General features: G+C 41.7%; 1 protein-coding gene across 5 annotated transcripts in view; it reads left to right on the forward strand.

The window, feature by feature from the left end:
• ANKS1A (ankyrin repeat and sterile alpha motif domain containing 1A) overlaps nt 1-13,714 on the forward strand; it is a 204,557-nt gene that overhangs the window by 71,234 nt on the left and 119,609 nt on the right. For all 5 annotated transcript variants that reach the window (XM_030802657.1, XM_030802656.1, XM_030802653.1 and 2 more), the window contains exons 2-3: nt 9,632-9,712; nt 12,375-12,531. In XM_030802657.1, coding sequence (XP_030658517.1) covers nt 9,632-9,712; nt 12,375-12,531 — 238 coding nt within the window. The remainder of the gene's footprint in view (nt 1-9,631; nt 9,713-12,374; nt 12,532-13,714) is intronic.

The raw sequence follows: 13,714 nt of genomic DNA on the forward strand, positions 1-13,714 counted from the left end.
AAAACATTGAAAGCTTTTGGCAGAAAAAGGCTGATGAGACAAAACTCCTGTTTAGACCTTATGATTTAATGAAGAATTGTTGGAGAGCTGCCTAGGACCTCTCTTCCCCCTCAAGTTTATTGCTCCCTCTTTACAGGGTCTGTGATCCAGAAGGCCTTTATCTGACTTGATGCTTTGAGTCATCGACCTCCTGAGAACTAATGCAGGAGGAGACCCACAGAGATGCACGTTGTTTTCTCTAAACATTCAGTGTCAAGGGACTGGAGAAACTGGAAGGAACACGCACTAAGTCAGATGTGGAATTTTGTTTCCGTTCTCATGTAATCAACTATATGACAATCAGCAAGTCATTTGAACTTCAGTTTTCTTACCTGTAAAATGGAAATACCGGTATCTGTTTTCCTTCTTCATAGTATGCCTGTAAGTATGGGTACCATGCATGCAAATGCATATAAACATTTAGACATTGTCATTTTAAGTTATTTGGTGTGTAACCATGGTACAAACAAGGATGGGCTTTATATAACATAGGATTATGGGTTCCAGACCACTCATATCGACCTACTGACCAGACATCTACATATGGGAGTCAAAATTCATTTCAGCCTCAACAAATTCAAAATAAAACTCCCTCCTGCTCCCTTCTCTTCTCCCCTACCTCACGTCACCACAATCACAAAACAAAGCAACCCTGGTTTTCCCCCAGAATTCTCAGTACTCACCGAGTAGCCTGATTCAAACAGCCGCCAGTGCACCCCAACCTGCATTTGACAAGGTCCTGTCTTTTCTATTGAATCTATCCTTTTTTCTCTGTCCTCTTTACACTGCATGAAGGTGTTTACTTCATGCCTGAATTACTAACTTCACCTAGGCTCCCTGGATCTAGTCACACACTTCTCTTAGTGTATCATTTACACACCCGCTCAGCATAATGATGAAAAAAAATTCTGAAATATGTCAGGCCATCACAACAGTATAGTGAATAACAAATGGACCATCTGAGTACCTGCCTCCCAGCTGTCAACAGAAAGAGTTTTCTAAAACACCCATCTGATTATTCCCCACTTGAATCTCTTCAGTGGCATACAGGACCCTTTCTGATTTGACTCTGCCGGCCTGTTCAACCTTGCATTCACCATCCTTCCACTTGTATGCTCCAACCACTCGTAGTTACTTGCAGGTGTCCCACTTTGCTGAGACTACTCAGGGGACAGTGAATTTGGATGTTGCCTCTTCGTTTCTGCCTGGCTGCTTCCTCCTAAACTTTAAGGCTCAACTTAAGTATCTCCTCTTCTGTAAAACCTCCCTGTTCCCATTTCCCTTAAGCCAGTTTGTGCACTTCCTTCCCAGAATGTCACACACTGTGTAGTATTGTCATTTGTTTACTGGTCTGACTTCCTCACTGAACTCAAGGGTAGGGACTGTCCAGCGCTGTGGCATCAACATTTATTGGATTGAACTGGATCGGACACTTTTCTGGCCCATTGAGATACCACTACTTGTCTGTGTAAAGTAAGCAATAAAGTAGCTGGGCTACCACATGAATCATGTTTACTGCCAGCTAAGGCCACTTAGAGTATCACTCGGTCCAGAAATCTGATCTCACGCACATGAAAGGGGCCTGAGCACTTTGGTTCTAACTTATCTTTCTTCCATCTCTGTGTTTTGTGTACACACATCTCAGATGCAGCGTTCTTGTATGTCCCATCAAGAGATTGTTGCCATTCTTAACGGATATAAATGTAGTAGGTTTGTTATACTGCATAGAGACCATGTCACACTGGGGTAATGTTGGTTCAGGGTTGGCAAGAATCTGATCTGGCAAGAAGGAATGAGCAGATTGCTGAAAACTGAATGTTAGAAGTTGCACCCTGGTGGCCCTGGGCCAATTCCTTACATAGTGCTCTGTTCTTGGAAACATGAGGGATTTCCCTAAAGGACTTATAATATATGCTATGAATGAGCAGGATGAATAAGTCACTGCAGCTCAGGATCAGATAGGATAAATGTTGTGGTAAAGGCGCAGTGGATGATCTGGAAGATCTGAGAAGGGTGAAATTAATATCAGCCAGTGCAATCAGGAAAGGCGTTGAGGATCAGGGGACATTTGAGTTGGGCCACTTTCTATACTCAACAGAATAAATATCCCATTTGTCTGCTTTTGTGATTCTTATTTGATTTCACAGAGACTTTAAGCAATTTTACCTCAAGTTTTTGCCTGAGTTTTGCTAGGTCTGAAGAGTAGTAAGTAAATTTAGCTATGAGTGTTGATGGATTTTTGAAATCAGGTAGGAGGAACCCTGATTCTCTGTTAAGAGACTTAGTTTCTGATCACCTCAGTTTAGGCTTTAGAGCCTGCGCCTCCCCTTGTTTTGAAAGTGCTCCCCTTTCCTTCAAGTGTGGGCTTTATGTCCTCCTCCATTTTCTACCCCTGGCAGTGAGCACTAGTAGGTGCTCAGCGGATGCCTGTGGAACTGAACTGAACTCAATGTCCTTTGTAATGTCCTCTGGCATCTCTGTGGGCGGAGCTCCCTGCTACTACCCTCTCCAGCCATAGGTCAGGCATGCTCCTTCCCAGGGCTCCTGTGTTTGATGCTACTCTGCCTGTCTACCTCAGACCCCCTCACGGCTCTTTACTTTATTCAGATCTCTTCTCAAAGGCCACCTTCTTAGGTCTTTTCTGATGACCTTATCTCAAATATCACTCATTTCCTTTTTATCCCCTTCCTTTGCTGCCTCTGCTTCCTTTGCTCACTTTTGGCCCTTAGCACCTCATAGGCGTCATAGGATCTCTATTTTTTTGCTTATTCGCTCACTCTCTCCCTCTCCCTAGAAATCAAGCTCCATGAGGGCAGACTTTGTCTTTTTCCATCTGCATCTGCAGCCCCTAGAAGGCGCACTTCATGTGTCTGTTGAGTACATGCGTGAGTAGCTCCATAAACAAGACCTCATTTGGCACCTTCACCAAATAGAGTGGGCTGTTTCTATTCATCAAAACCTCCAAATCCAGCACAGTGCCCGGCATGTCTACACATACAGTCAGTTTTTAAAGGAATGGAGAGAGGCCTTTGAGGGGGGATCCAAAAGCCACAGGGCCTCACCAGTCATATTCTTCCATGCCCTCCACAGTGCTTTAGATGCCATCCCAAAACATAGGTGCCGCTGAGGTGCATAGGGCAAGGCTTGCTGTGCTTCAGCATCATGCGAAAGCTTTTTTGACATGCTAGGCCTCTCAATACTGTTATACTTGCTCAAGCTTCTAGAAGTTTCCATGAATGATTTAAGTCCTGGGGAGCCCATCACAGTAGACTTTACAAATGCAGCGACAGTAGTGTGGAAAATCAAGTTAATTGTCCAAGGTCAAAAAATGACAAGTGGCGGAGGTGAGTTTTGAAGTCAGGTCAGCTAACCGCAGAGCCCAAGCTCCTAACTTAGGTTCCATATCTTCATCACGCAGGCTTGCTGTGACTGCTCCAGGACCCATTAAGATCAGTCTGAGCATTTGTCCTGCAAGTCAAGGGCAGCTATTGCATTTCTGCACAATCTTTACAGGTTAAACTTTGCTTAGGAATTTCCTAGGCTGTGTTTAAAGTTGTTTTCTCTGGTTCCTGGTGCATTATATGCTGCTTTTGTTTGTCTGTGAGCAGCCCTTTGGTGCTTACAGTTTTAGAAAACCTAATAGGACAGCTGTGATAGGGAGGAAGACCTAGATTGTAAATAACTCTTTTCTTGAGCTGCCAGAAAGGAAGAAACTTGGGTGGAGGGGGATGTTACTACCATCCTGTCTGAAGCTGAAATTCCAAACAAGGAGATTATAGTTCTCCATTTTCGTTTAGATTTTGTTTAATATGTTCCCCAGTCCCCAAAACTTCTAGATGGGCTTTTGGAGGAGAAGGTAGAGAAAAAGAAGGAAAAAAGGCCTCTGGTTGGAAACGTTGCTGCTTTTTGCAGTGAAGTTACTTTTTTCCTTTTATTTTCTAATTGTTTTGAGGGAGTTTCAGTGCTGACATAGGATGTCCAAACTTAATCACCTTTAAACCAGTCATGGAGGCAAAAGTTAGAAAACGATGAAAGGCTTGCTTCATCCTGCCTTTTTGTTAAGATCAAAGGCAGTTTAAATCTTAGTTTCGGGGTTCCTTGGGGACACGAACTGAGAGGGCTGAGATAGTTGAGTTCTAATAGAACTAAATTAGTAGCTGATAGAGCCGCACTCTCAGCCGATTTAACCAGCCTTGGTATTTCCTCTTTCTCAGCTCCTCTTAATTATTCTAGTCATCTTGCTACTGAATTATGTCCACTACATATTCACTTCATGTTGTCGTTCCAATTAGATCAGACAGTCCTTGTTTGGCCAAATGCCATGAGCTCCATCAAAGAGAGTTTTTGATCTGCCACTGATTTGGTATGTGATTTGGGGCAAATAATTTGTTTTTAGATTCTTAGTGTCACCTGTGCTATAATGATGATATTTTCTCTTGTGTGGCAATTTGAAAATAAGTGTGACAACGGTACCTCACAGATTTTCTGGATCCATGTCACTTGCCATCACCCTGATCCATCGTCAGGCATAGTCATATACTTTTTGGTTTGAAAAATGAGGTCATTGTACGAATATGTTAAAGAGATTTAATTGTATTTAGCTCCTTGTTTAGAAAGTGCTGTAGAAGTTCAGGCTTAGTAGAGGATGGGGTATCACGATGTCCCTCAGGCTCCTCACCTTGTCTTCACCATCCTTAGTTGGCAATGAACAAATAGCCTAGATATCAAAATACATGTATCTTGCTTTTTAAAAATTTATTTTTAATTGACAAAAACTATATATTTGTTGTATACATTATGATGTTTTAAAATATCTATACATTATACAGTGGCTAAATTGAGCTAATTAACACATGTATTACCTCACATATCATTTTTATGGTGAGAAAACTTAAAAACCAACTCTTGGCCAGGTGCAGTGGCTCATGCCTGTAATCCCAGCACTTTGGGAGGCCAAGGCAGGCGAATCACTAGATCAGGAGATCAAGACCATCCTGGCTAACATGGTGAAACCCCATCTCTACTAAAAATACAAAAAAAAATTAGCCAGGCATGGTGTCATACGCCTGTAGTCCCAGCTACTCAGGAGGCTGAGGCAGGAGAATCGCTTGAACCCGGGAGGCAGAGGTTGCCGTGAGCCGAGATCCCACCATTGCGCTCCAGCCTGGGCTTCAGAGCGAGACTCTGTCTCAAAAACAAAACAAAACAAAACAAACAAACAAAAACACCAACTCTCTTAGTGCTTTTTTCTTTCTTTCCTTTTTTTTTTTTCTTTTGAGATGGGGTCTTGCTCTGTCACCCAGGCTGGAGCACAATGGCACGATCTCAGCTCACTGCAACCTCTGCCTCCCAGGTTCAAGCAATTCTCCTGCCTCAGCCTCCTGAGTAGCTGGGATTACAGACATGCGCTACCACACCCAGCTAATTTTTGTATTTTTAGTAGAGACGGGATTTCGCCTTGTTGGCCAGGCTGGTCTCGAACTCCTGTCCACAGGTGATCCACCTGCCTCAGACTCCCAAAGTACTGGGATTACAGGTATGAGCTGCCACACCCGGCTGCGATTTTTAAGATTATAATACATTGTTATTAAGTATTATTGCCTTATTGTACAGTAAATCTCTTGAATTTATCCCTCCTGACTGAAATTTTATTCCTTTGACCAACATCTCCCCAACATCACCCCCTCCAGCTCCTGGTAACCACCATTCTACGCTCTGCTTCTGTGAGTTCAACATTTTTAGATTCCATATGTGAGTGAAATCATACGGTATTTGTCTTTTTGTGCCTGGCTTATTTTATTACCATAATGTCCTCTAGGTTGATAAATGTTATTACAAATGACAGGATTTTCCTTTCTTTCCTAAGGAAAGTATGTCATTGTTTATATATACCACATCTTCTTTATTCATTTGTCCATTGATGGACAGGTAGGTTGATTCCATATCTCAGCTACTGTGAGTAATGCTGCAATGAGCATGGAAGTGCGGATATTTCTTCCATGTACTGATTTTATTCCCTTTGGATATACCCAGTAGTACAATTGCTGGTTCGCATGGTAGTTTTATTTTTAATTTTCTGAGGAACTTCGTACTGTTTTCTATAAATGGCTGTACTAATTTTTGTTTTTACCAACAGTGTGCAAGGGTGCTCTTTTCTCTACATCCTTGCTAACACTTACCTTTTGTCTTTTCGATAATAGCCATTCTAATGGGTGTGAGGTGATATATCATTTTGGTTTTAATTTGCATTTCTCTAATGACTAGTGATGTTGAACCTTTTTTTATATACCTATTGGCCATTTGTATGTCTTCTTTTGAGAAATGTCTTTTCAGATCTTTTGCCCAATGTTTCAATCAGGTTATTTGCTTTCTTGCTATTGAGTTGTTTTGAGTTCTTTATATATTTTGGATATTAACCTCTTAACAGATGTATGGTTTGCAGATATTTCCTCCTATTCCCTAAGTGGTCTTTTTACTGTGCTGGCGGTTTCCTTTGCTGTACAGAATCCCACTTTTCCTACTTAAAATTTATCTTATGATTCTAAACCTAATATCTACATGTTCATTAAAGTGGCTTGTCACCCATATACAACTGTGTTTTATTAACATTTTGACTTTCTTTTGTCTTCTTTTCCTTGCGCATAGATGATTCACCTTTTCTTTTACAATATTATTATTATAAAAGCACTATGTGAATAGATTCTCACTGTAAGTGTTTTAAACTGTGGTAGAGTACAGAGCGCAATAGGAGAGTCTCTCTTCATCATCTGCAGTGCTCCCTAACACACAAATTTCCTTCCCCAGAGGTGAGCACAGTCAGCATTTGGTGAGTGCTCTTCCACTCACCATCCATTTACAGCGGTGTGTATTATACAATGACTTCTTTTGTCACTTTCTTATAACACGGTATATCTTGGGAAATCTTTCCATGTCAGGACTTAAAGGTCCAATTTGTTTTCTTTCCTTTGTTATTACTGTTGTGGTTGATGGTTACGTAGTATTTTATTTTAGGAGTATACCTAATATTTTACTGCTTGCTTATGGATAGACATTAAGTTTTTAGTTGTTAACTCTTACAATGAAGCAATCCTGTACCAGCATGTGTCTTTGTGCACGTGTATAAGTATTTCTGTTGAGTAGTTGCCTGGAAGTGGAATTGCTGGCTCAAAGTGAATCCTATTTTTGGTTTTGATCGATGGTGCCAAATTTTCTTCCCAAAGGAATTTACCAGTTTAAACTCATACCAGTGGTGTTTAAGAGTGCTTGTTTTCCTAATATTTAGAAACACTTGATAATGTCATTATGTTCATTTTTGTCAATGAATGTTTTAATTTGCATTCTTCTAGATTGTGTCTCTATAGATCTGACCTTGTCTACTTTCTGCCTTTTAGTAATTCCTCAACATTGCTGGTTACTTGATGGTGTCTTTTAAAATTTTCTTGGTGTGAATCTGTTTATCTGTCTATAGCTCTCTATCTGTGTAGGGTGGGATATCTCTTCTGTCACTTCAGAGAACTTTAGGCAGGAGGTAGAGTAAACTTGTGCACTTAATCTACTCTCCTGATAAATGTCATGCTTTCTGAGCTATGACTATATAGTATTTACAATTTTGTTTCTTTTTTCTCCGTAACATTATAATCTTTTTTTTGTCTTATTACATAGCAATGTAACTGGTATATGATATTCTACTCTGTGTCTGTACTGTAGTTATAATAATTTGTCTGTTGATGCCTATTGCTAAAATCTTACTTTATTATTTATTTATTTTGAGATCAAGTCTCACTCTGTTGCCTAGGCTGGAGTGCAGTGGCATGATCTTGGCTCACTGCAGTGTCTGCATTCCAGGTTCAAGCAGTTCTCCTGTCTCAGCCTCCCGAGTAGCTGGGACTACAGGTGCACACCACCATGCCTGGCTAATTTTTGTATTTTTAGTAGAGACGGGTTTCCCTGTGTTGGTCAGGCTGGTCTCAAACTCCTGACTTCAGGTGATCCACCCGCCTTGGCCTCCCAAAATGCTGGGATTACAGGTGTGAGCCACCATACCCGGCCAAAATTTTATAAATAATATTGCTTCCAACACTGAGCATGAAGGCTCTGGGCTCAGATGGCTTTACTGGTGATTCTTTATAATTTTAGTGCTCTGTCATTGTCTTTTTTTTTTTTTTTTTTTTTGAGATGGAGTTTCTCTCTGTCTCTCAGGCTGGAGTGCAGTGGTGTGATCTTGGCTCACTGCAACCTCTGACTCCTGGATTCAAGCAATTCTTCTGCCTCAGCCTCCCGAGTAGCTGGGATTATAGGTGCATGCCACCACACCCAGCTAATTTTTGTATTTTTGATAGAGGATTTCACCCTCTACTAAACAGGGTTTCACCACGTTGAGCAGGCTGGTGTCAAACTTCTGGCCTCAACTGATCTGCCCACCTCAGCTTCCCAAAGTGCTGGGATTATAAGCGTGAGCCACCGCACCTGGCCTGTGTCATTGATACTTCAGTATGGAAATGAGTAGACAGCTGCCCAGCTGACCTGTGACTTTAACCTAACACTGATACCATTCAGTAACAGTGGCACAAAAAGCAAGAACTTTAAATCAGTCTCAATTATGAATATAGATCCTAAATAATCTACTCTAAAGTAGCTGCTCTCAAGTAGAATTTACCAATAAGGTCATAATGGAAATGGCCAATTAAGTTTACTCCAAGAATGGCTTAATATTAAGAAACCTATTGATAACATAGTAGGTTGTTAAATGTGAAAAACTATTATCTCCATAGATGCAGAAAATACATTTAACCAACTATCTCTAGTAACACTTTTTGGGGAAAAAACAAGTTTGCCCTCTGCTACTTGATATTCTTTTAGAAGCTCCAGCCAATGCAGTAAGGTTTGCAGAAACAGAAATAAGAACTAAGGCTTTTAGGATTATTTGATATTATTTTAGAAGCTCTGGTCAATGCAGTAAGGCCAATGCAGAAACAGAAATAAGAACAAAGGCTTTGAGGATTAAGTAAGGTAACATTTCAGCTTCCCTTCTATGGTATTTTTAAGTCAGATAAGACACTCCGATTACAGATTCTGTTATTTTTTTAATTAATAAGACATATTTACAAAGGAAAGGCAAAATCGTCTCTTGCATCTTAAGACACGTCTCCTGTGCTTTTTTGACCTTGATCCTTGCTCATTGGCTCGTCTTGATTATCTGATCTGTGTTGAGGTCTCTCTCAAACCTTCAGTCACCAGCACAGGAGTGAGTGCTCAATACCTGTGACTGGCGGAGTGCTTTGGTTCTATCTTTGATGACCTTTCAATGAGCTGTTTTTGCAATCCTGGGAGTACTAGAATAACAAACTCTTAAGCGATGACACTGTTGTCTTGACACTTGACTCTGTTCAGCAAACCATTGCAGTGTACCCTCAGTGCTATGCATCTCTGCAGTGTATAGCTGCTGTATGTTATCAGGAGTCATTTGGAAGTAACTGGTCTGGTTGAACACCACACAGAAATCTTTACTAATTAGCTAGCTATCTCTAACTTTGGTTCGTGACTTCAGTCTGTGAAATCTGTGTCTCTTTCTCTTTTTTTTTCTCCCTGATAGCATGTGGAGAGGGCCAAATGTGAACTGTGTTGACAGCACTGGCTACACACCCCTGCACCATGCTGCTTTGAATGGCCATAAGTAAGTATCAATGTACTGCATCCCTGCCTTCACCCTTCAGAACCCAGGCCTTCATGTTGCCTTTTCATTTCCTAGAAAAGTTTGCTAGCTGAGCTTAGTGGCTCATGCATGTAATCCCAGCACTTTGGGAGGCCGAGGTGGGAGGATCACATGAAGCTGAGTTTGAGAGCAGCCTGGGCAACAAAGCAAGTCTATATCTCCACAAAAAGAAAAAAAAATTTTTTTTAATTAAGCAGGCATGGTAGCATGCCTGAAGTCCTAGCTACTCAGGAGGCTAAGGCAGGAGGATTGCTTAAGCCCAGGAGTTTGAGGCTGCAGAGAGCTATGATTGTGCCATTGCATTCCAGCCTGGGTGACAGAGCGACCCTATCTCTAAAAAACAAAAACAAAACAATGGTTTGCTAAGCCGTGGCACTGAGAAACAGAGAAAAACAAACCTAAGTTCAGTTCATTCAGAATTTCTGTGTCTTTCTTTCATGTAAAATTTAAACATCCTTCCCCACACTACCCACCAAAAAATCTTTAGCTGAGAGTTAAGTTTTACCTTTTCTTCTGCTTGTTCTTTTTCCCTCTGGAATGTTCTAGGTATGATGATCAAATTTGGGGTAGCCAGAACATAAAGGGGCTGGAATCTATTAGGTAACTAACTGCTCAATAAACTGAAAATAGATTAAGTGGTCATGAGAAAGCTGTCTTCTGTTTCAATAGTTATTTGTTTACTCTCTCTTCTTGCCTGCCATTCTTTCCTCATAAAATTAGCCCTGTACACAAGAACCCTTTTTAAGGGGAAAAAAATACATTAAATGGCCTGTGTAATTCTCCTGAGTACAGAGAAGTGATTAGGAACTGGGTGGGATTTCTGTGGAACGTTCTCTGGAGAAGGCATGCTTTGGGGAGAATTTGAGAGAGAAGGCATAGGCTTAAGTGATTGGGCATGCCTTTCAGGTTGCTCAGCAAAGGGGCAGGCATTGTCGGGGAGCACAGTGAGTGGGTTTGCCAGGATGTCGAAGAATGTAAACCAGAGTGTAACAGAATAGAAGGTGTTAAAGGAAAACAAGTACTATAGCCAATAAATAGCAGCAGTGTCTTTTTTTTGTTTTTGTTTTTTGAGCTGGAGTTTCATTCTTGTTGCCCAGGCTGGAGTGCAGTGGCATGATCTCAGCTCACTGCAACCTCCACCTCCCTGGTTCAAGCAATTCTCCTGCCTCAGCCTCCCAAGTAGCTGGGATTACAGGCGCCCGCCACCACACCCGCTAAATTTTGTATTTTTAGTAGAGACAGGGTTTCACCATGTTGGTCAGACTGGTCTCAAACTCCTGACCTCAGGTGATCCACCTGCCTCAGCCTCCCAAAGTGCTGGGATTACAGGCATGAGCTACTGCACCCGGCCAGCAGTGTAGTTTTTATGAGGAGGGATTATTGGAATCATTTTAGATTTTGCTGAGCAAGGAGCTCCAGAGCCCTCACCACCTTAGAGTATTTTGTGTCACTTGTCCAATATTTGACCCATCCTAATTGACTCCAACATACCAGAAAGAGGCAGTGGTTGTTGCCTTCAACATTGAACATTTCTAAAATATACTGAATATGATCATTAAGTCTTTTCTGTAGCCATCTTAGATATAGCTAAAAAGAAATCTATAGAGAACACTGTTCCCATATATAGTGGGGTAATCTGAATTAAAGTGAATCTTGAACTTAAATGACTGTAGTTTGTTAGCCAAGTTCATTTCCAGATGCTGTTTTTATTTACAGTAGGGATTTTCTTTGATCTTACATTCATAGGGATAATTATATACTGGTATGTGTTTAATTAGTGCTGTCACCAGGAAAAAAGCAAGTTCCTCTTTCTGGGGATATCAAATGATAACATATGTGTCTGGCTTGCTTTTGCAATAACTATTTATTTATTTATTTATTTATTTTTAGAGAGAGTCTTGCTCTGTCTCCCAGGCTGGAGTGCAATGGCGCAATCTCAGCTCACTACAACCTCTGCCTCCCGGGTTCAAGCAATTCTCCCTGCCTCACCCTCCCAAGTAGCTGGGATTACAGGCTCCCACCACCACACCCAGCTAATTTTTGTATTTTTAGCGGAGACGGGGTTTCGCCATGTTGGCCAGGCTGGTCTTGAACTCCTGACCTCAGGTGATCCACCCGCCTCAGCCTCCCAAAGTGCTGGGATTACAGGTGTGAGCCACTCCACCCGGCCTGCAATAACTTTTGTTCTGCTTGGCCTCTCTGCTTTCAGCTCCTACATCACTAAATGCTCTGAATAATGTGGTGAATAATAATATTTGTCTTGTATGATTACTTTTATGTAAATTCAACACCTGAATGCTGTTTAAACATCATAAACAAGGAAACAGGTTTGGACAAAGAGTCCAGACATTTTCAAAGTAGTATAAAACAGACGGATTACCAAGAAAGCCTAAACAGAGAGGTGATGAGTCAGCATAGCATGGCTCAAGGTGGTTCTGCTGCGTATCAGCAGCTGTACAAGTAGCTCATGGAATAAAAGGAAAAGCTGGGGTGGTGAGCTCAGGTGGAGACACAGGAGCCAAATGAGATATCTGTGAAAGGGCTTTGTGCCATACAGGTGTAAAGAGCTGTTAGCTGGAAAGACATGAGTTCTACCAACTCATGATTGATTTTTGCCTTCTAGGGATGTGGTCGAGGTTCTTCTGAGGAACGATGCTTTGACCAACGTGGCTGACTCGAAAGGCTGCTACCCTCTGCATTTGGCAGCCTGGAAAGGAGATGCCCAGATAGTGCGGTTGCTCATCCATCAAGGGCCTTCACACACCAGAGTCAATGAACAGGTCGGAAGGAAGGGAGGCTTTCCTCCCTCCATTCAGCTATAGCCAGATGTGGCAACCCCATCACCGTCTTAGCCCCATAGTTCAAATCTCAGAGAACCAGCTCTTCCTTTTTTTTTTTTTTTTGATAATCAGTTCCTTAGCATGGAACCACCTCTTCCATACCCTAAATGTGACTCCCCTCTTCCCAGTTCTACTCTTCTTAGTAGATCTTATACTATGAGGATGTATTTTATATGCATTTGACTCATGCATATTTGGAATAGTACTAGAATAAAAATGTATACACAGCCCTTCGTTTCCAGGACCTCCCCATAGGTATCAAAATCCAAGGATGCTCAAGTCCCTTATGTAAAATGGCAAAGTAACATTAGCTCTGTCTGTGGGTTCCACATGTGCAGACTTAACTAACCGTGGATGGAAACCTGTGGATATGAAGGGCCAACTGTATTCACTTTATGTGCAAAATTTGAAATAATGCAAGCCCTACAAAATTGCATGGAGTCAGTTTCAAGCTGGCGAGCTTAATTAACTGTAGGCTGGGTGTGGTGGCTCATGCTTGTAATCCCAGCACTTTGGAAGGCTGAGGCAGAAGAATTGCTTGAGGCCAGGAGGCCAGGAGTTTGAGACCAGCCTGAGCAACACAGTGAGGAGCCCCAACCCCCCGGACCCCATCTCTATTAAAAAAAAAAAAAAAAAAAAAAAAAAAAGGCTGGATGTGGTGGCACACACCTGTAGTCCCGGCTACTCAGGAGGCTGAGACGGGGGCATCACTTAAGCCCAGGAGTTTGAGGGTGCAGTGAGCCATGATCATGCCACTGCACTGCAGCCTGGGTGACAGAGTGAGACCCTGTCTCAAAAGTAAAAGTAAATTGTGTTTAAGCCATTGACATGGCAATGTGACTTTCCCAGTGTTTGTCAGTACTGTGTAAGCCATGCTGTTGTTTTACATACATCTGAACTTGCAGCAGTATAAGTACTTATGGTAGTGCCAAAAAATGAACTCACAAATCAGGAACATGTGAGGGGAGGTCAGAGGTGATTCAGTGGAATGAAGATCATTTCCATGGTGTCCTCCGAGTGAGCATGCTTTGAAAAAGCAGAGATGATTCTTAGAAAATGAAAAAGGCAGGATTTGAGCAAAAATAACCTTATAATGGCCATGGATTTAGTTACTCTGAGAATA

Source organism: Nomascus leucogenys, chromosome 22a (genome assembly GCF_006542625.1).
Source record: "Nomascus leucogenys isolate Asia chromosome 22a, Asia_NLE_v1, whole genome shotgun sequence".
NCBI lineage: Eukaryota > Metazoa > Chordata > Mammalia > Primates > Hylobatidae > Nomascus > Nomascus leucogenys.